The 27,563-nt window shown below is 41.8% G+C and overlaps 2 protein-coding genes across 2 annotated transcripts; both read right to left on the minus strand.

Moving 5' to 3' along the window:
* Positions 1 to 7,873: 7,873 nt before the first annotated feature.
* pgap1 (post-GPI attachment to proteins inositol deacylase 1) lies at positions 7,874 to 20,745 on the minus strand (the record flags this gene model as incomplete). Its single annotated transcript, XM_080838447.1, has 26 exons — positions 7,874 to 8,180; positions 8,339 to 8,443; positions 8,840 to 9,054; positions 9,246 to 9,296; positions 9,456 to 9,591; positions 9,924 to 10,154; positions 10,354 to 10,538; positions 10,791 to 10,829; positions 10,919 to 11,024; positions 11,168 to 11,234; positions 11,382 to 11,433; positions 11,537 to 11,610; positions 11,779 to 11,854; positions 12,018 to 12,095; positions 12,659 to 12,710; positions 12,829 to 12,878; positions 13,079 to 13,162; positions 13,319 to 13,377; positions 13,489 to 13,594; positions 13,735 to 13,801; positions 14,002 to 14,054; positions 14,322 to 14,482; positions 17,217 to 17,388; positions 17,701 to 17,876; positions 19,703 to 19,856; positions 20,614 to 20,745. 26 exons carry the CDS (start codon positions 20,743 to 20,745, stop codon positions 8,042 to 8,044), a joined length of 2,820 nt encoding a protein of 939 aa, XP_080694573.1. The 3' UTR covers positions 7,874 to 8,041.
* Positions 20,746 to 23,843: 3,098 nt separating this feature from the next.
* On the minus strand, positions 23,844 to 26,874 carry maip1 (matrix AAA peptidase interacting protein 1; the record flags this gene model as incomplete). The annotated part of the gene is made up of 5 exons (XM_080838421.1): positions 23,844 to 24,720; positions 24,969 to 25,119; positions 25,307 to 25,433; positions 26,089 to 26,160; positions 26,560 to 26,874. The coding sequence occupies 5 exons, from the start codon at positions 26,872 to 26,874 to the stop codon at positions 24,642 to 24,644; spliced, it is 744 nt and encodes a 247-aa protein (XP_080694547.1). The 3' UTR covers positions 23,844 to 24,641.
* Positions 26,875 to 27,563: the final 689 nt, after the last annotated feature.

The raw sequence follows: 27,563 nt of genomic DNA on the forward strand, positions 1-27,563 counted from the left end.
CGCTTTTATCAATGTATTCTTTGTGACATCTAAAAACTGAAAGGTTCTAATTTTTAAAAGGTTTAACACGTCAACTATTTCATATTGAGTCCCTGACTGCAAAGTGATCTCACTTCTTTATCACATTCAGCTCCTTGAAGAGAACAGAAGGAATCCTCACCCTGGTCCTCTCAGTCTCAGTCTCAGTCTCAGTCTCTGGGTAATTTAATGATATGTCTGCTGCCCTAGTCTCTGCTCTCACTCATGAGACTCACGAGAGCTTGAGTGGCTCAGACTTAAAAACGAAACCGTTCAAGCAAGGTATTCATTTAGTAGCCTGGGTTTACAAAGATAAGGGTTATACACGTTTGATTTGAACACGTCTGATTTGAACAGATTCATTTTGAAACCCCCCAAAAAGAGAGAGAGAGAGAGAGAGGGTGAGAGATGGAGAAAGACAGAGAGGTAGGGAGAGAGAGGACTAGAGTATTGTTGTCAGCACAGGACCCCTCTGTGCACCAGTGGAGGTGACTGCAGTACTTTACTGCTTGACAGAACGGGCACCTTGGGGAGCTGGCAGACAGAATTGTACAGGCTTTATTTTGATACAGAAACACAGTCTCTCTCTCTCTCTCTCTCACACACACACACACACACACACACACACACACACAGGTCCCCTCATCTCTTCTTTTCACACAGTCTCTTTCTCTCTGTCTCTCTCTCTCTCACACACACACACAAACACACACATGCGCGCGCACACATATACGCACAGCACCACAACATTTCGTCCGTACAATATGAGAACGAAGAGCTTTGAAATACTTGCAGAGTATTAGTTCCTAAATGCCCATCAGATATCACTGCAGATGCCTTCTGGGCCATTTCCCAAGCTGCTTACTCATGGGAATTATCCCAGCGTGACCCATTGTATGAGGCACACAGCATCCCCTCGGCTCACTACCACCCCGCCTCCGAAGGAAACCCTACCCTAGGAGCATCTCTCTCATCTCAGACCCTACCTTAGACCCCTATGTGGCCAGTTCATGTAGCAGACCTTACTAGCTTACGCAAGGCATCATTTCATTTCAAGACATAGGTTTAGAATATTTTAAAAAGCCTGTGTGAAAGTAACATTTTCAGTAGATGCAGCACTGTTTGATTCATTTATGTTTATCCCAAGTATTTCTTACTTATTCGGTTTTGAAATGCAATGGTTTGGCTCAGTAGATTACTGCAGGATACTTACAGTAAACTGCTGGCTAAAGAACCACTATTTTTGATGTTCAGAGATTGGGCATATTTTCCCCACTGATGCACCATGCATGACTGATGGCATGTAGGTTACTGCAAAATGGTCCATTATTTTAAACATTCATTTACAGTGGTACATCATATTACAGGGTAGTTGCATACATAAGTTATAAGTGGCAGGCTTTGGCTCTCACCTCTGTCCTCTGCTGTGGATAAACATCCCCCTGACAGACTCCTGGGCACAGATACATGAGTGCCATTCCAAAACCATCAAGTTTGTGCCAAAACCCTTGTGTTCAAGCCAAAATCATTTTCCTTCCTTTTCAAATTAGGTAATTTAAAGATGGGGAAGTAACTTGAAGCATAGCGTTACATTTGTAGTCAAGACCTCAATAAGCAAGGCTTTAGGCTACATATACATATAAAAAAAAATCGTTATATCAAAACATTATCATTATCATCATTATAATTAGTATTAAATGTATAATTAAATATTATTATTGTTGCGCCACAGGCTCTCACAGAATTTCATATTCAAAATGTTTCCTACATTTGCTATCCAAAACAACAGTATGGGCTCCATACGTGTTTCGATAGCCAATTTGTTTTTTTACTGACCAGCAAGCACGCTCTGACACGCAAGCATGCGGCTCAGTCATCGGTCGCTATTGAGTTACACTGGGAATTCCCTACGTCATGTATTTATGTTCATCATATCCGTAACACTATGCAGCATAACGCAGTATCAGCATTCTGATCAAAGCTTTCAAACGGGCGAGCCATTTCTTTTCCATTGCTAATGAATTGTCACATTACGACACGTCATATGATAGCCTACTGCAGTACAGGTCTCTTGGCATTAATCGAAAGCGCAAAGCCAGACCATAGAATGTTACCTAACATAACATACATTTTTTAAATCGGAGGTAGGCTACATTATGTAACATATCGTCTAATGCAGGGACCCTCTATAGTCCAGAGCAAACCACTAATTTACAGGTGACGGATGAGCATCATAATTACCTTTCGTCTGTAATTGTCATTCATTTAGAAAATGGCAATCCTTGAGGGTTCATCACCCCTGCTGCAGATCAGCGGGGAATCAGCGGGGCCTCCTGGAGAGAGGGTCTGTCACCATCCGCGCTGAAAATCACGACTACAGCACTGACCAGCGTACCGTTACCTCTAGCCTAGTGACTGAGACCTTATCTCGAAAGCGTCGCATACAAAATACCAGACACCCCTGAGCACTCACGAACTAGGCTACTCTAAAGAAATGTTTCAGTAAGACGTGCCCCGAGTCACCTGCATTACAATGTGATAAATATGCGCTGGGGGTTTATTCCCCTGTTGACGTTGCCAAATCCCGCTGCGTCGTTCCCCCGTATTCCCCACATCTTTAAGCACCGCAGCTGAAATGTAAAAAAATACCTCGCCAGTCGTCTTAAGTTGCCATTTCGTAATTGGCTTGTTATAATAGCCAATACTTCTGCGTTCGTGCTTCTGATGTGCGGCGTGAGTGGGCGGCGACGTGAGGGGGATAGACCAAGATAGACCTCGAGGCGTCATGCTATGATGGGAGGTGGGAGGCACCCTTATATACACACGTATAGCCAAGACATATACATTGCGTTTGTGCATTCAGTAACTCACCCTCAGTACAGATATGGCTACTTCTCTCCATTTTTCGTATGCATATTCCGTCTAACTGCCCTCTCCTCAAATCGCCCCGAAGCTTCTCCTCGGAGTTTCTCCCCTCCACTTGTTTCCTCTCCCTTCCTCTTCCCTCCCAGCATTTTACCTCTGCTCACGCTCGAGCTCTCCAGGGGCGCCAAAATTGCAATTCCCCACCATGAGAGAAGCGAATACAGGTTTCTGAATTTCATTCTTTACAGGTTTTACCTCTGCCCTGGAGCAAAACTCCATAACATTTGCCATGGTCAAACAGTTAAAAATGTTGCACTAAATAAACCATTTTCCTTATATCAATGGAAAGTGTTATTTTCATTAAGTCATTAAGTTACAGGCTCTCTCCCTGGATGACACATTTTCACCACAGAATTCAAAATCACATCAAAAGACACAAAGTAAGTTATTAAATAAACCTAATATTCCAAAAAGGAGGATTATGAACTGTTACAGATAAGCCATTGAAAAATATATTTACACAAATATGAAGTGAGGAGTTTTGCACTCAGTAAAAAGATTAAATAAGAACTAGGTTCATTCTTGAATCTATAAATTGCAAACAGGTCCATAAGATGAACGAATAATAGTTTCATCAAGTGATTTATACTTTGCAGTGTTATAGAAAGTTAGTGTATCTTTGGCAAAGTAATGCAGCAACAGAGCAGTGTTATGGCACATCTACCAGGCAACTTCTGAGATCAGTTTTAGGTAGAACAACAGACTATGATGATGTTAGTTTAAGTTATATCACCTTGAAGTAGAAGGCACCTTTAACATTAAATATCTAGAAATCTAGCCAAGTACAGGGGCAAAAAACACATTCCCAAATATTAAAATAATCTAATTTCATAGAACAAAATATTCTGGGAAATGTTATTATGATCATCTCCTTTTCATATTTTTAGGGCACATACTGTATACCACAGAGGATATTCTATGCACGAAGTGTCAAATGCAAGAGCTTCAGAAAAAAGGACGTCAAAGGACAGCTAGATTGTTCTAGAAGAGTACAGTGCTTGTGTTGAGTGTAGCAAAAAAACTTTCATACACAGACTTTTTTTTCTTTTTCTTTTAACAGTAACAGTGCTCACAAATAGCACAACATTCTGATCAATGTAATAACTTTTTTTTTATCTGAACATCATATAAAACACCAATCAATCTCTTCCTTGTGACAGTATTTAAACCTGAGAATTGAGAATGCCATCTGGGCCCCTCAGTTATTATATAAAACCTTACAATAACAAGGGCAGTAATAGGCAGTAATGCTGGACCTGACCATTTCCACCACCAAGCATCTGTCTTAAAACATTGTAGTTAATGTCCATTAGACAAATTAAATCATAAGACTCAGAGTATACAGTGAACCAGCTAGCTAGCCATAAACACTTTGATAATACACACAGCAAGATAAAAATGCCAAGGTGGTTGAAGACATGAATGGTCTTTAGGACCAGAAACACGTGTCAAGCCACTGACACTAGGACATTGGCTTTACAGCAATGAGTATGAAATAAAAAAAATAACCAGAAGGAATCCCTGTGCCATGGTCATAGTATGCAGGATATTTTTTAATTGGATGCAACTGGCTATGTTTTGCATACTTGGCACTGCAGGTAGGGGATGCCTGACCTCCTATAATGTCTCTGGCATGACTAACCACACTTGGGTCTTACCAGAGCTGTAGCAGACGTAGGTAGCTTACTGATGGGAAAAGCAGATCAGGCCGTTCTCTGGTCAGGTAAACAAACTAGCGTATGCTTCTCTGTAGAGGTTGCTTGGATAAAATCCCTTTTTGAAAATAAAGCAAAGAAACTCGCAAAATACTAAAACCACAAATCAAGTAGAAGATGTATTCCACATTGTTAAAGGTTCCCCTTAGAGAAACATGTGATGCTTAGGCAAGTCACCACGATGGATACACAATTTGACATTACTAAATCAACATTCATCACTGTACTTAAACATCTTACAGTGTATTCACACCAAGCACTTGTACTTGCTCGCACTTGTACTAATTAACAAAGTAAAAATGCCTGCAAAAAACATCTGCTTGCCTGGTCATAATGTATTTACAAATTAATTTAATGCCATCTCGCTGGAGTCACATCTGTTCGCTTCTGTGATACTCAGAGCAGTATACTAGACAGTGACAGCAGTTTCTAGTGCAAGGAAGTGTACTTTGAAAAAAGCAGTAACACCATTGATAAAAACACAGACGTTTGGTTGATTAGTGAGTCAGTTGTACTGTAGTGAAGGAGGAGTGGAGGATCAGGAGGAGTCAGAAACAGTCGCTGCAATGTTTTAGTCAAAGTCAGCGTGCACACATGGTTGTGTTCAGCACGGCTGAATGATGACAAAACGTGCTTGTGTTACATTATGCTCTAGGCCTATATTAACGCCCATGAACAAGGAGTCAAAGCTGAGTAAGCATTAGAGGCTAATACATAGTCATATAGTCCATGAAGAGCTCTACCTGCAAACAGAACATCTACCACAGAAAAAAAACATCTATTCTGTATTATTAGACATCGCTTAAGACCGTATTTTTGCCACAAAGCTCAACATGTCTCGATAAGCCTCCAGGGCAGAGGAACAAACAGACAATGCTGTAAAACTTGCTCCTGGTAATACACAACACATCACAGTGAACAATAATTGTAAAAAATAAAAAAAAAAAATAAAAAAAAAAATAATCATGTTTGATCCAAAAAAGTGTCCAAAATGTCCATTTCTCCATCACTTTCACCTCAAAGAAGAGCCTACATACCAAAGTGTTAACATCGTATAAATCACATCGGGACTCACAACTCAAAACAAATCAGAATATGTGCACTTCAAAGCACAGAAAATAACCGCACCTCACAATAACACAGGGACAATATCCACACGCCTCGCTAGGCAGATGGCGCAAGTCACTAATTTCGTGTGCCATCACCACATCAGTAAACACACACTCACATACAAACAGGTGCAGGTACAGGTACAATCACAGTGCAGGTGGCACAGGAGTGTGTCCTCAACAGGAGCGTGACAGCGGAGTTTGGTCCAGGAAGCGAGATCTATACCAGCTTATTAAAAGGTGCAGTATGGCGTTCTTGTTGCTGAAGAAGATGCTTCTAGACCTCTACCAATGATTCAGATAGTAAAGGTATCATAAAATGAAAAGTGTTTCTCAAATGTTCACAAACAGTTTCTGCATTTTTTTGGATTTTTGTCTTCTGGTTGATTTCTGGTATTGTTCACATTTAAATGAGGGATGCTGTTGTAAAATCTATGAATCCTGACAGATATTTTTGGCTTATCGAGTAACGGAACATTGAGACACACCCTGATTTTAACACACCGTTTAGAGATCTATCAGTCCTCTTACTGGTAACATCTCTGAACACTCTTTGACACCACAGCCGAGGTTTAACTTACAGAATAAGACGATTAACAGAAGACTCTGCACCTGCTATAAGTAAATCACACTGGTTGGTCATTTATTAGACCTCGTTGTGCTCGCACCAGCCATCCTGTGATATCTGACTAAATCTGTTGGGTGGGCCAGGAACAGGAGAGAGATGCGCTCACGCAAACCACATGGGACTAATTGTAGCAAGGCACTAGTTGTTTTGTTCAGGGAATGCTCTGCCAACTCACTGTCTTTCCCCAGTGTTTTTTTTAGCATAACCTCTTGCCCATACAGACCATAAATCACTGGGAGAAAACGTTCTTAATCCGTGGCCATGGTTCATTCGTTAAGGACGTCAAGTGGAACACAGATCTAATAGTGAAGATAGGTGGTGCTGGTGAGCGGTGCATTAGTAGTTTAAACTGACAATCTATCCCCACTACAGTGACATGACAACAAAGGTTATACAGTATCAAATCCCAAACTGAAATGGGAATAATTGCAACCCTCCCACCTTTACTCCCCAAACACACAAACACACTTATAAATGTTCACTCTGCACCACAAACAGTACATTGTGCTGGTACACAGATTAGTGTTCTCCGCCATCCCAAAAACAAACAAGGACCAGCTGCTATGGCAACATTCCGTAGCTACATTGCTTGTCAGTGTTCTGATCATTCAGATGTGAGCAGGATAGACATTCCCATGCAGGTGTGAGAGCCACCGCCCTCACAGGTCAGTATTTACTGCTAGTAGCACACACTAGTAATCACTACTTACAGTAGGCCAGCACCATGGCTGTACCAGCTGGTAAAATGGATATTCTTACCCTTTATGATCTCTATATAGTACTCTATTTAAGTACTAAATGATAGACGCACCGCATTTGTGACCCATACAGTATGTCATACTAACAGTGACTAAGGTTGGCATACACACGGTCCACGGCATCTGCCCTGCATACGCATTGGGTCTGTAGATGGAGTGGAGCTGAGGAGCCATGAGACTCATGGCCATTTCCTAGCTCTTGACTGACTGAATGTTCTGGCAAACTATGACACTAATCTGACCAGGTTCAAATTCTCAGATCTCATGGTCAGTGCTAGCAGTAAACCCGTGACATTAATCTCATTACACAGCAGCGTAAAAAAGCCAACGGGAAATTCTCCCTTTAAAAAGAAAGCGTGGCTGTCTATGGGTCATTTTTGGCAATGAATCCACTGTGACATGGATGCACTGTTCCACATGATGTATGAATGTGCTGCAGGGAAAACACTGGCAGCAAAACATAAACTATGCATTTATCTTATCCCATATCTCAATCTGAGCTTTAAGTTAAGGCGTATGTGGGGATGAGACAGAACAGACAAGTACACAACAAGAACAATAGACAGAGACAGACAGAACATCAGGTCAGCTAAAAGAAACTGAATTGTGATAGAGACAGAACCCAAAGAAGACAGGGAAACAACACAAAACACAGTACTAATGCCCACCACACCCCACATCCTAACAGCACAATCAGAAACACAGATCAGTATGGCTAACACAGGAATACCCTGTTGAGACTCCATTGGTGAGATTGCACAGCATGGGTCTTCCGAAGTCGAGTCACTGTCTCCCCCTTCAGGGTGGGAGTAGTAACACACATTGTAAGGCTGTCCGGAATGGGTTATACCTGCTGACGGGTTTGGGACTGGACCCAGTCGGGAGCTGTCAGAGGTAACAGGAAATAGCCAAAAAGCCCAGAGCCACAGAGAGGAAATGTGTGACTCGATACAGGTGAAGGGAGGAGAACATCACCATGGCAATGCACAGGGGCAACACCAGCCGGCAGGTCAGTCTTAGAATTTTGCTAGAATGAGTACACACACACACACACACACACACACAGGTCATGAGTACGAATAATTCACACTGCAAAAGCATTGAAACACATAAATGTTCATCACATACTCTATTTTGCGCAGAGAATAATGTGATCAAATAGGATTAGGCAGACGAACAACCTACCTGTGACTGAGTGTGACAGTGTTGCAGTTGATGAGCAACACAGTGGCCATGAGCAGGGGCAGTGTGTGTGGCCAGCAGGGATCGGGGTCCAGGTGCACTGAGTATCTGTGGACACAGAGAGGAATTTTCTATTTCTAATGTAAAGTAGTATTTATTGTTACACCAAGTTTGTATTCCTCTTAGCTTGACTTTTCTCTCCCTTGTACGTCGCTTTGGACAAATGTGTCTGCTAAATGACTAAATGTCTGAAAGACTGAAAGACACATCATACACGAGGAGAAAATGAATACAACATTTCAACTCCTACACAGGCATGAATACATGCTAGTTATGAAGTACATCTGAGTAATGTGGTATAATTTAAGCTTCAGGTGGCATGTGATGTAGATGCAAGAAGACATTTTCATAAACATCTTCCCTAATTTCATCAACAGTCCACGTACATTGGTAATTATATATTACGTTTCATATTTTTTTAAATGCCAGGACTTTCTTCAGTACCTGAGGTTGCGGAACCAATAAATGAGTGACGGGGCACAGAGCATCATGGGTACTGTGAGCAGCGCTGACAGACTCAGGTGTAGTTGTAGGTCGTCTCTGACTTCCTGCAGCGCTGACTGGGTCAGCAGGGGGCCACCGTTACATTCTTTAGGCTGCCTCTTACAACCACCAGCCCCATAACCATTCTCCATCTCTGGGGATATCTTCTGAGGAGCCTGGGTAGATGGATAACGGTGAAACAAGAAGGTCACGTCCTCTGGGTAGAGTAAAGCCAAATTAAGTTTGGCACCACTGACATGCATCTCCGAACAGACAGCACCTGTTCGCTGGTCGAGAGATGGATTTCCTTTTTTTGTAATACTAGTTTGCACTATGGAGATTTATGCTGTGCTTTCCTATCACTCACCAGGTTGAGTACATGGCGTAATGACCGCAGAGTCATCTGTAACCTTAGCACCTAAACACAGAGAAGATGAAGGATGAGCCAAATCACTGAATGTAAATAAAAACGGACAATTGTCCTTTAGTATGTGCGTATCAGTATTACTGTTACTGTCAAAGCTAGAGTGCTATCGCTTAAATTATTCTGAGGGGACTGGAAGTTTCCTTATCTCACCCGATATAAGTGGAACATGAAGGCCACGGTGACAGACACAGCCCCGCAGGTAAGTCTGCCCAAAGCACACAAGGCCAGGATGAAGAAGACCTGAGTTTGTGGGAGGAAGGTTCCACAGTCCAGAGTGACTGAGGGCCTAATATGATACACAGAAAAGCACACAAAGACACAATCAAAGGTACAGTCCGTGATCCTGCTGAAATGTTGTTAATTTTTCAGCTCAACAGCCACTTCCGTGGTCCTGAAGCAACGTGTTGATTGGCTGGAATTGTTTATGGTTCAGTCTGAGCAACTATGTTTGCTTTCCATTTACAGAGCCAAGACTGTGTAAAAAACACAAGGGCATTTGAACAGACAGTTATGGAACAGTGAGGAACAGTTAGCTGAAAAGCAGACTGTGTGTGATTTCCAGTGAGGTGACGTGACACATGACACAGATTTGTGAGTGACATCCTCCTTTAGTCGCACCTGTGCAAAGGAGCCAGCAAGAAGGAGAGCAGGCGCAGACCCATTCGCATCACTATGCTGCCCCAGAATGCAACAGTGGCCCCCAGCAGGCACAGGATGGGGGCCAGGAGACGGGGCCAGTCCTCGGTGGGCACTGGGGTGTTCTGGATGGTGTTCTCTGCCAGGGTGAGCGGCAGGGTGTCCACCGCAGGGAGGCCGAGAGACACCCAGACCTCTTCAAACCAGCTCTGCCTGATCAACCAGACAGAAAAGACATCGGAGAGGTGAGAAACTGGAGAATGGAGTTTAACAATCCAAACAAGGATGAAAAAAAAAAAACTTGCCAACTAAGGAATGAGGAAATAAGAGAACCAGTTTGTTTTTTTTAAAGCTGAAGCTGACCTCAGCATACGGGTAAGGTGTTAGCTTCTGGTAAGGAGGTGTGGCTTACCTGAGGAGCAGGTGCAGCAGGTAGATGGGGAGCTCCAGCCTGTGCGGCCTCAGGGCCTTGCTCATGGCCTCGCCCATCCCGACAGGCCGCCCCGCCTGGCTGATGGAGCACAGCTGCACCCCCAGGGAGAGGAGCAGAGTCACGGCCAAGTAGACGGGCAGCACAGGGCCACAGAAGCGCAGGACCTGCAACAGCAAAAGTCAAAGCCTCCAGTGGATGTATGTACTTTCACACATTTAGCAAAACTCAAGGACAGAGTACATATGTAGCGTCTTTTATCCAGTAAATCCTACAGTACGAAGGAATGTTTTAAAAAATGAAAAACTCTTTTCTTTTAATGCTTAATAAGCTTTATGAACTTCCAATGTCAAGTCTGCTGTTGAATATAGAACTACTTTTCTGAGGATTGATTCAGTGCTGATGACTGGGCACCTCACCTGTCCAAGCACTTTGGGGAAGGAGGTCCTCACTGATACCTGAAAATGGAGAGTGCTGAGTTTACAGCCCAAATGACTCCATACATCACTGTTAAAACAGTTAAACTTGAGAGTAAGAAGTGTAATACCTTATACTGGCAGTTAGGGGCAGTGTGAAGCAACAAGCGGGCACTTGAGGTGTTGACGGTACGACTTGTATGAAGCATTCCAGCAATCTCAGTTATAGAGGGGATGCTTAGAGAGAAAAATAACGGAAAACGTAAAGAATCAAAGCAAATCAGAAGGCCTTAGACAAAGTCCTGCCAGATTTCTCTTCTGCACATCTGCAAACTTAAAGGGTCATGACAGTGGAGATCACAGAGGACAACAATTCCTACCTTGCAGTAGTGAAGGAGTCCTCTCTGAACCAGGGGACCTTGAGTCTGTATACACTGGGCAGTCGGTCTGCAAACCAAAAAGTCAAACCGTGCTTCAAATTCACAGAACGGCACCAAAACACACATCAGCGGTCATTCTTGAATCCCTGTCTTCCTCTGAAAAACACACAGCCCAACCTGTCTTGAGAACTAAAAGACAAACATGCCAACTTACCTCTGCTCACCTTACACTGGCTCACAACTGTGATTCTGAATGCCTGGTAGACCTGAAGATAGACCAGCACACAGTCACCAAACATGTCAGCATGGATAAAGAAACTACACAGGAAGAGAAACAAGTTAGAAGACCGAGAGGGGAGGTTACATCACCTGGTGAAAATGCTGCAGCTGAACTGTGTGGAGAAGCCCAGTGGAGTTGATGGTCACATCACTAACAGTCAGGCCTGGTGGCAAAAAAAGGGTAATTCCAATGAGGTTTAAAAAAGAAAATCAATTATAGGCACTGGTGGCTTTAAGGTAAACACCCCAGCTACTCTAAGTGGCCAAGACAGGTGCAGGCGATGTCTGTGAAGACAGAAAGCTCAGTTGGTCAGTGGTCGGGTTCAACTCACCGAAGGACAGCACATGAGGCACAGCTAAGGGAATGGTCTGAGACTCTTCCCTCTGCCACTCACACTCGATAATAAACTGCGAAATACAACAAAGTACAAAGAGGAGGTACATAATTTGCATTTGCCTACATGGTATGTATGGATGCCTACATGGTATGTATGGATAAACATAGTCCTATGCGACGTATGGTCATATGTATGTATGGATAAACATAGTCCTATGGGACGTAGGGGTGTACCTGGTTGCCACTAGGATTGGAGGCAATGATGACCAGATGGGAGACTGAAGATAGCTCGCTCACTCGAACAGTCAGTGCCTAGAGAAATGGGCAGAATGATAACAAGAGAAGGGACTTTAGAGGAATAATAAGAGCAAGGACATTAGGTATGAGGGGAATTAGAATGGGCACCACAACTCTTGTAGTGTAGCTACATCGGTTATCGGCCAGTTTGTTAAAAATTGGCCAGTCTGTTAAACAATCGATATGCTAAGTTTAATAATAGATTAATATGACAACGCGAACGTGGTCGATAACACACGCATGCCGCTATTATACCCCGTAACGATAGTACACAGGGAAATGTGTATTAATCAGAGGTTCTAATCTGAGGTGTGAGATTAAGTGAAAACTTAAACACAGCAGGCTAGTTTGACAGAATTTCCTAGATAGGAAATGTAGCTGGTCCTAACCAATGAGAGCTAAATGTAAAATTTAGCGAAGACGTCTTAATTTCTGCAACGAAAAAGTCTCACCCAGCCTTTCCCACTGCAACAAGGAAAGGTTCATTTTGAGGTTGTTCCCTCATATTTGTTTAATGTGAGACAGGAGCATTGATCAGGGTCATCATCAGTAAGTAGGCCAACCAAAGGAGACTCTACCTTGTAAGAAGGGAGCAGCTCAGTCCTCCATGACAGATCCACCGCCTGCAGACTAAAAGGAAGACCAGACTGATTGTTGTTTTTAGCAAACAGGCAGAGCCATTTATAGAGCCAGAAAGAAAGACAAAAAAAAACATCTGCAGAGAACAATTTGTCAGTGTTGCACTCACCACATAGAGCCATTCATTTCTGTGCAGCCATAGAGCCAGCTGGTCATCTCCTGTATGAGGGGTTTGAGCAGAGAAAGGGTTTACTACATGCTGTCAGTAGAAATGTTCTGACTAAAACAAAATAAAAAATTACTAAAAACAGCATCGCTTTGTGGTTTATGTCTGAAAACGGACATGAGAAAGAAACAAGGCTGGAAAACAGGGAAAAACAAGGCCCATATGATGTACACTATAGTAGCGGTGCCCTCACCAAGTTGCTGTTTCGACAGTGGAAATGACTGTAGGCTTTCCTGCGGCTGGAGAGGGCAAACAGGAAGTGCTTCACCTGGGGTTCCTGAAATGAGACAATTATGGAATTCACTAGTGTGGAGGTTGATCTCAAACATTTTTGAGCTAGCTTGGATAGCGCACATGTCTGTGGCCCTGTATCGTCCTGGCGCTCCCTCTCACTGTTTGTCTCTCTCTGTCTAATGCATGTGCAGCAGCTCACCTTAGGGGCACTGTAGAAGAGGCGTAGAGTGTTCACTTCACTCCAGGCCTCAGGTGGGGCTTCAGAGAAAAATAAGAGAAGAACCAATAAGAGAAAATAAGCTGTAACGCTAACTTACTTGCATGTCTTAGTGCATGGCTTGCTGACTACTATAGGACATTCACAATTACCTGTAAAGGTGACTACAGGCTCTGGTTTCTCATCAGGCACCTGCACTGGGTGTCTGATGAAGTGATAATTCAGGACGGATAGCCTCGTCTCAGTGTCGTCTGTGAACTAACATCAATCACACATCAACTTAAAGGTTTCAAGGATGAGTGGATAACTTATGCTTCGACATGAGTGTGAAATGTAAACAAACACTTCTAAGTGCAGATATATAAACTTTTGGATGAGGTAGGACCAGGACAGCTTACCTGGCCGGTCTCAGGTTCAATGAGGTCAAGAAAAGCCCTCACTGTTGCCAGAACCAGCTCCTTACACCTGAACACAAACAGAGGATTCACAGTGCTTACCCAGGGTTCTTCACAATCGCTACTGGACTGCAGGTAAGGTACCATAATCTGCTAGTTTACCAAGTGCTTTACCATTGCGAGTGGACATATCATACTGTTAACCAAAGATGTGGAAAAACTACCATACAGCCACAACTGCAAGACATAAATACCATATTAGCATCTTACCAGACTATAGACAGGTGGTCTGTAGACACCCAGGTCCTTGGTACAGCAGTGGCCTTTGACAAAAGGAAAGTAAACTTGGGTAGTCTACATTCCAGCATAACACATACTAGAATTATCACTCCAGTTCCCGAGATAAAGAACTTCAGCTTAACTACATAAAAAAAACAATGAATTAATAAATGGCACAATTGGGTCATGAATAGAAGATGGCCAGAGGTGGCTGGACCCTGGATGCTTAATTTAAACCATCAGCAGCATGCCACCTCTGTGGGCACATGTCAAATGAGTCATGGCAGCCTTGACAGTGCAGCGTCTCTTACCACCAGGGACAGCTTGTTGGGGTCAGCCATGGGGCATCGCAGGGCTGTGAGGCCGGAGCGCACCTGGTAGTCACGGTAACCGCCCCCGACAGAGAGCACCGTTACGTTCCGGAGGTCTTGTGCTCCAGCGATCCATCGCCGTCTGACAGCAGAGTAGAACTCTAACAGATAGAGAGAGAGGGAGAAAGATCTACAGTTGTGCTAATGCAGATGACAAATTGAACACTTTCTTTACATGTTGCATTTATGCATTCCTTGCGATAAGCCTTTTTGCAGACAAAAAGGCCTAATTTGAAAGACAGTGTGCTCTGCATTAAGTGTCATGGCATCAAATAGGATAACATCAAAGGAAGTGGCTGAGCAGAATTTCAAGCACAGTGCAAGCCTCCAAAGTGTAATCTTTGCCTTGACCTTCACATTGTTTAATATATACAGCCGCGGAAAAAATTAAGAGACCACTTCAAAATTATCAGTTTCTCTGGTTTTACTATTTATTGGTATGTGTTAAAGTAAAATGTACATTTTAGTTTTATTCTATAACCTACTGGCAACATTCCTACCAAATTTCAAATAAAAATATTGTCATTTAGATCATTTATTTGCAGAAAAATGACAATTGGTCAAAATAGCAAAAAAGATGCAGTGTCTTCAGATCTCGAATAATGCAAAGAAAACAAGCTCATATTCATTTTTAAACTACACAATACTAATGCTTTAACTTAGGAAGAGTTCAGAAATCAATATTTGGTGGAATAACCTTGATTTAAAATCACAACTTTCATGTGTCTTGGCATGCTCTCCACCAGTCTTTCACATTGCCGTTGGGTGACTTTATGCTACTCCTGGCGCAAGAATTCAAGCAGCTAGGCTTCTTTTCATGGCTTGTGACCATCCATCTTCCTCTTGATCACATTTCAGAGTTTTTTTTATGGGATTCAGGTCTCGAAATTGGGCTGGCCATGACAGGGTCCTGATCTGGTGATACTCCATCCACACCTTTACTGGCCTGGCTGTGTGGCATGGAGCATTGCCCTGCTGGAAAAAACACTTCTCAGAGTTGGGGAACATTGTCAGAGCAAAAGGAAGCAAGTTTTTCTTCCGGGACAACGTTGTACTTTGCCTGGCTGAGGTTTGTAAAAGACCATAAGGATTGAACCAAAGCGGACTGGAGGGTCTCCTAGTTCGTCTTCTCTGATGAGTCCAATTTTCAGCTTTGCCCAACACATGGTCGTCTGATGGTTAGACGGAGACCGGAGAGAGTCTTGCACCTACTGTGAAATTGGACTCATCAGAGAAGACGAACTAGGAGACCCTCCAGTCGGCTTTGGTTCAATCCTTATGGTCTTTTACAAACCTCAGCCAGGCAAAGTACAACGTTGTCCCGGAAGAAAAACTTGCTTCCTTTTGCTCTGACAATGTTCCCCAACTCTGAGAAGTGTTTTTTCCAGCAGGGCAATGCTCCATGCCACACAGCCAGGCCAGTAAAGGTGTGGATGGAGTATCACCAGATCAGGACCCTGTCATGGCCAGCCCAATTTCGAGACCTGAATACCAATAAATAGTAAAACCAGAGGAACTGATAATTTTGAAGTGGTCTCTTAATTTTTTCCGCGGCTGTATATACATATATATATATATATATATATATATATAATGGCCTAATAAACAACACGCCTGAAAGCCAACAACATAGATGTTTGGGAATTATGTAGAATATAGTGGAAAGGTAAGTGAAGAGGTTAGTAATGATGCATAGTCTAATTTTTATAAGTCCTTTTTCACTCTGTGGAGAAAGGAATGCAAGCTGTATGCACGCATCAATCAGTAAGCCAAAAATATTCAGGTCGTATTCAAATATTTTATCGCAAGAATAACGAAATGCCCACCGATCAATGTCAAGCTGATCCAGCAAAACTTCAACAGAAAAATAAGGATAAAGCATTGATCCCACTACAACAATTCTTTAAAGAGAATATTCAATCCAATGGATTTGACTGTGAGACGAAATAAAGACTGGGAAATATTGGTAATATAGACTGAGCATCTGACCAGGCTCTCGATGTTTCTGGCCTTCTACATCACGTGGACATAGAATACCATAGCCTCCCTATATAATAAAGGCGACCCTTGCATGACACTATAACTATTACAATGGCTCTAGTATTTACCTTACATTTAAATGTACAGCTTTATGTGGCTGGAGCTTCAAGCAACGTTACTTAACTCGGATAGACTCACAGTGCACCCTGCACTGTGAAATGTTAACTTATAAGTTATTGCTAATAAACAGTGCAAACGATGTGAATATTTTATGGCAATGATCCCATTTGCAGACAGAGAAATTATCCTCCCTCTCACTTAAGGCCTATCTTCGCTGGATCTACATATCGTAATGACGTTAGTCTATTTTGGAACAGGAAATGGAAGACAGATGCAGTGATCAGGGGTCTAAACTGGGTATGCTGTAAAATACAAAACAACATAAAAATATGACTATTGTGTCTCACTCTTTGTTGGCCAATACCGAACGCCTTGATGCATGATATTGGGTCACTTAGTAACAGAGTGGTCAATATTATGCTGTTCAACAATGTAGAGATTAGATTAGATGTGCCTGTCAGACGTCGAAAACCAGGAAATGGGAGTGTGCCGTCCTTAAAACTATTTACACAAAACGGCTACCTTTTTTAACCAGACCCAGCCAAATGAAGCATCAGTCTGCCCTCGAAAGCACTCGACTCTCTGCGCATGTTATAAAACTACCAAATGAATGTGAATGTTATACATAAATGCTTACAGTGGTGGGCGTGGCATGGTTAAATGTAGGTGTGTGTGTCTGCTTTAGTCAGTGGTACATTTATTCCTATGGATGAATGTGTGCCGTCTGGATCATACCCAGTAGGTACGGGTCTAGTGGGAGCACTGGAGCCTGGTGTGGGGATGCCTGCGTGATGATGAGGCTGACCAGACGTGGGTTGAACCTGGGCAGAGTGAACAGAGCTCGGGCCACAACACCTCCCATGGAGTGTCCCACCAACACCACACTAGTAGGGGGGTCTGGCTGCTCCTGCAAGAGAAAGAGCATTTCAGTTGGTTAACGGATCCACATAGTTTAGCTATGGATGTTGTCCTAATTGTTAATTATCAAGGTAAAAAATTACTTAATCGCATTATGTCTGATACGGACAGAAGTATGTATTTGGGTTTGTCTACACTCATATTACCCTTGCATCCTGAAGTCTGGTTTAGTGTCATGCACTAATAAATACATAAATCATTTTAACCCAACTATATCATTCACAATAATGACTAAATAAGTTTTGCGCCCTGTTAGCTCTCATTTGTGTATGTGTATGTATATGCATGTATGTACACACACCTTGTAAAGGCGCAGGATGGCTTTGATGCTCTCATGCAGGAAGCGGGTCTGCCTGAGCAGACTTCCTCCATACAGTGCCACCAGCTCCTCATTGAAGTCTATGGTGAACACGTTTAAGTGGACACCCCCCTCCAGCCCCTCTGCCTTCCGCAACGCCACTGAGCCGAGGGAACGAGCTGGCACAGACAGAAAGAAAGGTGGAAAATCAGGATGAACATTCTTATTTTTTGAGGACTTTTGAGACATTGACGCCTTACTTCAAGCGTAGTCGGTTATGTTTGATGTAGGCCTACATTTAAGCTTCTAATTAGAAGTGATCTGAGGTCAAATTCCATATGACCTCAGTGACAGTAAAACTAACCAAATTCTATTGCATCTACTGTATGTAGATAGATCAGCATATGTGAACAAATTTGTTTTTTTTAAACAAAAGAAACATCAGACAATCAGAATGGGTGAGGTTCCACAGCAAACTTAAATATATGAGTTGTTTCCATTAATATATTTATATTCCCTCAAGATAGTGTAAACAGGTAGTCCACTACATGGTCTAAGATAAGGTCTAATAATAGTAAGTAAGTGTCTTTCAAAAAACTATTATTATAATGTAATGAGAGGCAACCAAACAACTGTACTATATTGTACGATACTGTATTAAAACTGACCATGCATATAACATATGTTATAGTTAAAAATGGCCTATGCTTCATCAAATCAGTAAAGTTAAGGTTCCTTGAGGATACAGTATTTCTCAAGCCAGATAAATGGTGATAACAGGTAAATGTTAGTATTGAATGAATCACAGCCAATTGGAATAATCAGGAAGACAAATCTCAAACATGTAATCATTGCCTTTCAATGAATACTGCAGATTATGCACACAGACTAAACAGAGTCTGAACACTGGAAACATTACTGTTAACATGTTAAGTTGCATGCAACTTTACCTGTCCTGAAGGCTACAAGCAAATTAATGACATAAACCCCTGGTTGCATAGCCACAGGGCTGAGGATAATTGATATTGTGGTATTAAAGTAATAAAATTGCTGAGGTAAAAAGTTCAAGTCATAAAGTAACTCATTGTTAGGACCTGTTGTTTGGAATTGGATACCTTCTCTACTACATAATACCAATGAGCCTCAAGAGATGTTGACAAGAACCCAGATAGCAATCAATCAGATTTTGAATTGTGTGGATGTGAAAGATAGCTACAGATTTAATGTGCACAGATGTGGTTGTGTGACATACAAACAAACACACACAAACATGAACGAAGGTAATTAATGAATGCTGTGAATTATACTTCCCTTAAAAAAAGCAGACCCATGTTACTGTGCGCACCCACATATCAATGTGTGTGTGTGTGTGTGTGTGTGTGTGTGTGTGTGTGTGTGTACAGTAGTGAGTGGGTGGTTTCCACCTACACATGCCCTAAGAGAGACAAGACCAAACAAAATGGAGACACACTAACAAATCCCTTCTAGATATAGGCTACTTGTTAAACTCAAATCTGCATGCAAACATGGCAAAACAGTAAAACATAGACTGACTTATATAATATACACTATGGGAAAATACTGCAGGTACATGTTTGTTAAAGCCTGGGCATCATTTAGGACTAACAGACTTTTTAATAAACAGGCCTAACAGATTTTAATAAATTCTACGCATCCATGAATCAAACCCGTGTTAGCCAGATATGGACACATCCGGTTCCCCAAGCTGCCCAGTCCATCACCTGACATTCATTGGTAGGCAAAATCCCTCAGGTTGAGCTTCTTTCAGCTTCTCATTAACTTAAGGCCAAAGTTCACAGAGGAATGTCTAATGGGGAAATCTCTATGATTCTGCACTGGTTGTTCATTGGCTTAGAGGTGCCTCTAAGGACAAGTAAGCATTAAGTTATACTTTAGAGAGCCTGCATACCATTAACACATTATAGTTAAACTTGAGTGAACTGACCACAGATGTAATGTCACTTCTCTGAAAGCTGTGACATACCTTGTTTGTAGCTGCCAGCATTCCCTGGCAAAAACAGCACTGGGGCTCCGCTAAGCTTGAGGCCCCTCGTCTCCTGAGCGTACACTCCCTCTCCATACAGGTAGAGTCCATAAGCTGGATACAGACGGGCCACTCTTCGAGGGAGCTGGACACGCTGAGCGGACAAACAACACAAGCAAAAACGTTAGCCACTGGATACTCGGCTTATCAATTAGGTCATTAAAGCAGCATCCTGATACAGCACCCCCCACCCCCTATCTGATTTGCACTGCCTGACTGGGAGTCTTTCATAGCTGCACGGAGAAGCCTGTCAATGGAGACTGTATGAGGTTACGGTTGCTGACACTGTCATCATGTGAAACAGCCCATTGTCAACACCTTAAAGGTGGCCGGGCACACACGTGACCTCTCAGACAATCTAACACCTGCCTCACTCAAAACACAACCCAGCTTCCTTCACAACATGTACGATCAGGTTCATATTCAACTACCAAATGTGCCGTTGACTGTCTGAGGTGTCACTTCGAAACGGTGTTCTGTCCCCCCCCCCCCCCCAATACAAACTGTTGAAAGCGCTGATTTGAAAATTATGCTAAAACTTTGAGTAAGGGTTTACGCGACTATTCCGATAAACTGTCCATATGGACGTTTTACTTCAATACGAGTGGAATAGATGCTGAGGTCCACCACAACAGGTTGACAGGGGTGCTGATATAATGCCCAAAGTGTTAAGGCTAACAGATTACACAGTGGCTAAGCCACTTCCCTCTCCAAACTAGCTGGGGGCTAACTCAGCTGCGAAGTAAACTCAAATGTTGCTGATATTGTTTGCAAAGCCTAGCACTCGAAACCTAATCTTAAGTTTAAATGAAAGAAGATCAGATAGAGATATGCATTTATTCTTTACTCACCCGGTATTCGGGGTACTCGAACATGTATGTCATGCTACACCTGTTTTCCTCGTAACCAAGAAGTAATTCCCTAAGCCCCAATCCTAAAAGTCCTAATGCACAACCGTAGAACGCTAAAGCGGCGGGCTTCATGTCGTATAGTTTATGTTGTGATGCTGCAAAGAGGAATATGCTTCATGTCTCCATCTTGCCGATTAGAATAGAAACCCACACTGCCTGTCTGTTCCAAGTTCCAACCTATGGGGGGCGTTTTCAAGGAAACCCTCCGTGGAATCGACGTTTACACTGACATAATAATTGGCCAATAGAAACTGAAATGCAAGAATATAAACCAATAGGAGAGAGGGCACTTAAAAATGACCGAAACTGTTATTTTAAAGAAACAGTTCTATTCTGAGCATGGGAGTGGATTTGAAAAATCAGTCAGTAATGTCTTCTGAACCGTAGTAAACCATGGCGAGAAATGGCTGAAGTCCTGTCTGTCATCTAATGAGCAGTGATTCCAACGCAGATGGCCGTGCATTATTCTCCACCATTATAACTACGTTTACACGATAATCTTTTAGCATACCCAAATCCATCCTGTCATTATGTATTCTCTCCATTTCTCAGTTTAAACTCTCCATTGACAGTTGTTACTGTCCTCTGATTTCTGCTGCCCATTCCCAGTTAATAATGGTGTCCTAGTAGGCCTACTCTATTGCCTATAACAGGGTTGGGAGGATTACTTTAAAAATGTATTCCGATACAATGATGACCTGTTAAAAAATTGCATTCAGTAACCAAATCCAAGTAGCCTATCACAATATTAAAGTAATGTAACTTGATTACTTTCCGCTACTTTGAATTACCTCAATGCCAAATGAAGATAACAGAAAAGAGACATCAATAGCCTATCCAATGCATATTGGTGGTTTTCTCCATTTGTATGTCTGTGATGGATATAAATGCTGAAAAACATTGGTCCAACCTTGAAGACAAAGACATGTAGGCCTACTGCTAGCGTCAGAAACTGTGCAACTCAATGGTCACATGCATTTCATGAAGTGGCTGTGCTTTCCACAAACCCCTCCTATAAGGGCACAAACCATCATTTTCAGATGACATACTTTCTGCATTTGTGCAGTAGTAGGGTTGTATAAATAACATCTGGTGTGGGCGTCCTACTTATTACGGAGGACTTATATCAAACAAATATCAAAATGTACTAAATTGGCATATGTGTTAGACAACAAACTGAACTCAATACTAAATATGTAAAGCTATTTCTATGTGCCACTGATTGGAATGTCAGGATATCTTTTTTGGGCCCGAATGCGGCATTTCACCGAGATATTTTACTAGTGAATAACGCATAATTTGCGACAACAGAGAAGAAAGTATGAACCATTGAAAATAAAAAATAAACCGGTCAGCCCCGACTTTTCTTATCCATAGTTGAACACTCTCTCACTGTCAACACTTTGTACAAACAAATTCCTTGCATAATTTTACACTTTTGGCCCAATCCGCTTTGCAATATAGCGTGGGCCTGCTGGTCGGAAATGTGAACTAGTTCAGTTTGTTGCCCTGAAGGAAAATGGGCATGAGGGCCGTGTGGTTGGGGTTGATGTGTGCATGTCACACCAGCGCTGAACTCTGCTTCTGCCACGCCCCTTTCAACTCACGCAACTCCGTTCATTCACAATCACCGGGGTTCTAATCACGCACACCTGTCACCTCTCTACTAAAACCCTACACTCCCCTGACTTCGTCTCTGACCTCGCATCATAATAAAATGGCTTTCACTTAAGCGTATTCTGTAAGCCAACAGCACAATGTTACTTTAGAAAAGACAATGAGGAAACCAAGTTTTAAACCTTCCCTCTGCTCAGTGTTTTTTCAAGACAAGCTGCTTGTCCTTATGAAAATTCAGCCCACAGACCTACATTGAAAGTGCACAACAAACACCACAGTTTACAAAGCATAGGCTAATCATAGAATAGTAGCCTAGTATATATATTTTAAATATGCTGTTTGAATGTTGCTTAACTTACAGGTAGCTAAACTTGCTTTGTTAATAAACAGATGTTACTCAGTCAGACATCACACTGAAACTTCAATTAAACTGCCACGAACATATTTCGGGTCAGGGGCTTGTGTTTATCCAAACACGATCATTCCTCTTATCAGTCCCCCTTTTTCATTACGTTAGTAGGCAAGCAATACTTACAGGTTAGCTAACCAACTTTAACCTAACCTAACCTAACTGGATGTCTGTGTAGACGTTAGCAGCGTTGCTCTTGCCTGTAAAATGTAATTTGACGTGACTCCTTGGACAGCGACAGTATTGTCACTTCGGGACCCATAAGGAGCACTGCACTGTTATGTTCTTCCCACTTTCAGCTTCGAAGACAAAATAGTGTCGATATTTCCAGCCAGAGAACCATTTTTTGAACTCGAGGTTATCATACGGACTTGTAGTTTTCTCTGTTGTCTTCTCGTGACGTGCGCATGTGGATGATATTATAATGTTCTGCATTTTAAAATCTATTTGTTATCCTGTTAATAATGGCAATTTTTGCTAAAAGTATCTGTAATCTAATTACGTGTTTAAAAAAAACTGTACCCCTTTTTTTGTTTCCTAACTATATAACGCCGTCCATGTATTCCGTCCCCCCACCAAGCCTGCCTATAATACATGATATATACATCACATATACTCCGATTGCCAGACTGTCTACCCATTTCTCTGCTAACATGATTACCATTATCCGCTGATTCTATGAATAGAACATCACAACACTAAATGTTTTTATAATTGCATGCTGGCATTATGAATACTCTATACCCACTAAACTGCACTAATACTTTGAATGGCTCTCTCGATTTTGTATCCACTACCAATCATACAATCTCGTAAAATGTCATCTTGTGTGCATGTGTGTGTCTATACACCATATGTATGCTAATCTTGAGGAGTCTATGAATTGAACTGCATGATCTGATTCTCTTCTCCCTTCTTCCTGTTAAAAGGGAGTTTTCCCTTGCCATTGTCACCTTAGTGCTTGCTCTGGGTTCAGGCTCTGTAAAGTGCTTTGAGATTATTTCAGTTGTTATTGGCACTATATAAATACAACTGAATGTAATTTTGCTATGGATTTCTCAGTAGTTTGATTTATTACAAAGACCAGTCAAAGTTCAGCTGTGTAAAGCTGCCACAAACACACAAGTCTCCTGTGCTGCACGGGCCAGCAATCTCACTCCAGTCACACTGTGGGATAAACTATCATAGTAAAATGCACTTGAAATGACACAAAAACATATTAAAAATAGAGATGCTTGGCTCTAAATAAAATTGGGCTTCTAATTTCACATGGTGCATGAATGAGGCCCACCAGTTGACAGCGTTCAGATTCTTCAAAAGTCTCCACAGCTTACAAAGCTTTTAATTGTGAAACCTGAAGAGGACAGATACACCTCCTTAAGTATAGAATACATCTCTGTACACTGGGCTGCATCATATAAAGAGATGTACAGATTATGCAGGGAATGACAATGATATTTTTGCGATAGCCACAAAAAGAAAAAAAATCCCAAATCACAACCTGTGTCTGTGCTAGTCCATTCTCTCATCTGGACCCGATACAGAGATAAAAACAAAAATGAACTCCACAGCTGAGCTAAGACTAGCAGTTAAATCTCATACATACATACACTGACTGTATGTTTATTTCCCCTCTGACCTTTTCCCCTCTTATGTTGTGTCTGAGCTGAATACTAAAGTAACAAACTAGTCCAGCTACAAACATACAGACATTACAAAGGCAACTTTTCCCAGGGAGCTTGGCAATAAAATCCCTTGTTGCTGCTGAAATGAGGCATTGTCATCTTAGTTTTCAACATGTGTGGTCAGGCAAACTTGTGTTGTAGTTATCCCTGCAATGCTCACAAGGGACCTTGAACTTCCTGAAAAGTGCAAACAATAAAAAGTAAAGAATGGAAGAGTATCCCCTGTCCTCCATTCATCTTTTTGATTTCAGTGAACTTCAGTCTAGCAGCTTGGAGTGTTCTATTCGTGTGATGATCCAGTCAGGTACCACTCCCTTGGTGAACTCCCTCTGGAACCTGTCACAGTTAGAACAAAAGTGGTGTCAATATATAGCGTTGGGATTGTAGGTCTATAGGTCACTTAACTGCACTAATGTATTCAGACTTCAGTCACTTGTTCAGAATCAGAATCAGAATCAGAAACAGATTTATTGTCACGTAGGTATGCGCCTACTTGAAATTTTTTGTTCACTCATTGTGTAATTCTGTACTTTCATAACAACATTAAGACTTTATGAATAAAAGTGGTGTCAGGAGGTACCCACTCATAATTGGCTGTGAGGAGTCGCTTGGTCTCTGTCTCACCCTCTCCACCAATGGATACCTGGAAGATTCGTGCCCCCTCCATGGTCTCCTCAGGTAGCTTGGCACTTGTTAAGTACCAGTAACGCATGAGAATACTCACAAATTTCCGCCCTGAAAGTGGGAGAATAGATGACAAATGACTTATTTGAGAATTAAAGAACGTATATTACCAGTCATTACTAGACCAACTTTATTCAAACAGTCAAACAGGAGATAAGAGATTTTCAACTCCTTCATCAGTTAACTAAATTGTCAATTAGTAGCTTTTTCTGATGCTCTTCACATCTTTGCCTCTCACCATCTTCATCATAGTAAATGCCGACATCACCAGGAGTGGTGTACATAATATCGTCTGGATCAGCAGAGAGGGCCCTCTTGTGGCTTGCTGGAAGCACATCCCATTTCTCCTGAAGTTTACCTACCAACTGAAAAAAAATAGGTCTGTTAAAACTGTAACTTTGATGCCAATAAAAATAACTTTGCTTGATTGAAGTTGTTAGTATAAGCTCAAGCTGTGGGGCACTTTGCAATTCAATAATTGATGTCAATATCATTTCCTACCCAATAAAATACCCAAGTTATTCTTCACAATGTTTTGGAAGCTTTATTGTATACATCCAACTGGCAGTAAAACAAGAACTAATCCAGCAATTCCCATTCCTTACATATATGGACATAACTAGTTTGCTTGCTAGTGGTTGCCTACAATTCAATGTAATGTGTACATTAACATGCAAGTACCTATTCTGCTATGCATCTCACTCTAGTGGGCAGAATTAATGTAGAAGGCTAGCTTTGCACTAAAACTACTCAAACTGGCCTACTCATACTCCTTGAAGTGCAATTGTAAATACTGGACGGTGAACAGCAATGTAATCTCTGTAATTGTGGTGTGGTAATTGCCAAATGCTGATAAGTCTTTGGAACTTCAGTGGACTAGAGAGGACTGCTGTCCACACTACTGACGGGCCTACAGACTTTATATTAAGGCTGTCATTTCAATTTTAAAAGTCTGATAGGAGGGAAGGACATTAATCATGGTCCGACACAACAATTAAGTACACTCTAGCTACTACTTACGTCTTTTGCGACAAGTCCTTCGAGAGCCTCAAACTGACACCGAGAAAGGAGATTGGATACATGGGAAAACGCCTACAAAGACATCAAAATGGAGAAAAACTGTATTTTCCAACTAAAAGGGCATACTTCATATTACACTGTTAACTTCAAAAGTGATCTCCTAGGTACATGGCGGTCTTAAATCACTCTGCATCTCGACAACTTTACTGTGGCAGCCATCAACTCACTCCACGGTCACTGGATCTTTTCTCATCTAACAATTAACTAATAACTCCTGACAAATGTATAATATTAACTATGATCACATATGACGCAAATGTTCAGCTGTCAAATCATAGATGTATGTCTATCGGTTGACCTCTCGTTTTCTTCCAGGCTACAGAAAAGTTAGCTAACGTTATCCAGCTAAACAGCCTTAATTACAGACGTGGTTAAGCTGTTAAAACCTTGCGGTCTTATGTTTGCACTCACCTGTTTTGCACCTTCGGTGAAATCTTCAATATTGAACTCCTTATCAAAATATGTCCTGATCAAAAAGTAGTATATCCGTGTCCGGAACCATATGAAAGGATTTGGAATACCAACTACAACCACCTTCTGATTCTGTTTTTCCCCACCGCGGTCCGAGCTGAACTTTCGAACAGTGGATACAACAGATGCCAAGGGAATAGTACGTGTAACATTTATTCGGTTCTGTACCAGAGCGTTAGATTTAAAGAGAAGACATAGAAGCGAGGGTGGCCTACTGACATTACAACTACATCTCAAAAGGGGTAGCGCCATCATTCACTTTCTTCAGGGCTTCACATGTCCTGCGATTGAAATCGTCCCACTGGAAACAACGCTAGTAACGTTTAGTGTTCTGACAGACCAAATGATCGATACATTTTAAATATCCTATATACAAAGCCACTTCAGTGAGCTAACACAGTTTTTTTTTTTTTTTTTTTTTACATTTAAATACGTATCTGACTGTGTAAGTATTCCACTATATTCAAAGTGATTTAAAAACATTTCCCAAACACACGGGTCGTTGCTGCCGGGGACAGTAATACAAGGGAACCAATACATGAGAAATATCCAAAAACAGTAAGCCTGTCAAAAACGTGGGAAATGTAAATACCATGTGAAGCTAGCATACTCTAAAATGGAACACCAGAGAAAGGTACCAGTGGCCGTCTTCTCAGCAGTGGATAAAGAGGTAGGCTATTATTACCCAAAAGATATATCCTCTGGTAAGAGTTATTCTGGCTAGAGCTATTCAACCAAGCTGTCACATTGTCTCGGTAGTGAAATTGGCAAGTTACATCAATGTGTTATACTTCTGCTGTATTTTGTGATGTATTGTTTTTTGTTTTTCAGCGTCGCCCTGCAGTGATTCTTGAGATAAGGGACAAAACAGGTTTTGATTTTTCCAAAAATATTTGGATAACTTCCAAAATATATGATTACATTTATGTCAAATTAAGTTTTGT

The sequence above is a fragment of the Sprattus sprattus genome (genome assembly GCF_963457725.1).
Source record: "Sprattus sprattus genome assembly, chromosome: 5".
NCBI lineage: Eukaryota > Metazoa > Chordata > Actinopteri > Clupeiformes > Clupeidae > Sprattus > Sprattus sprattus.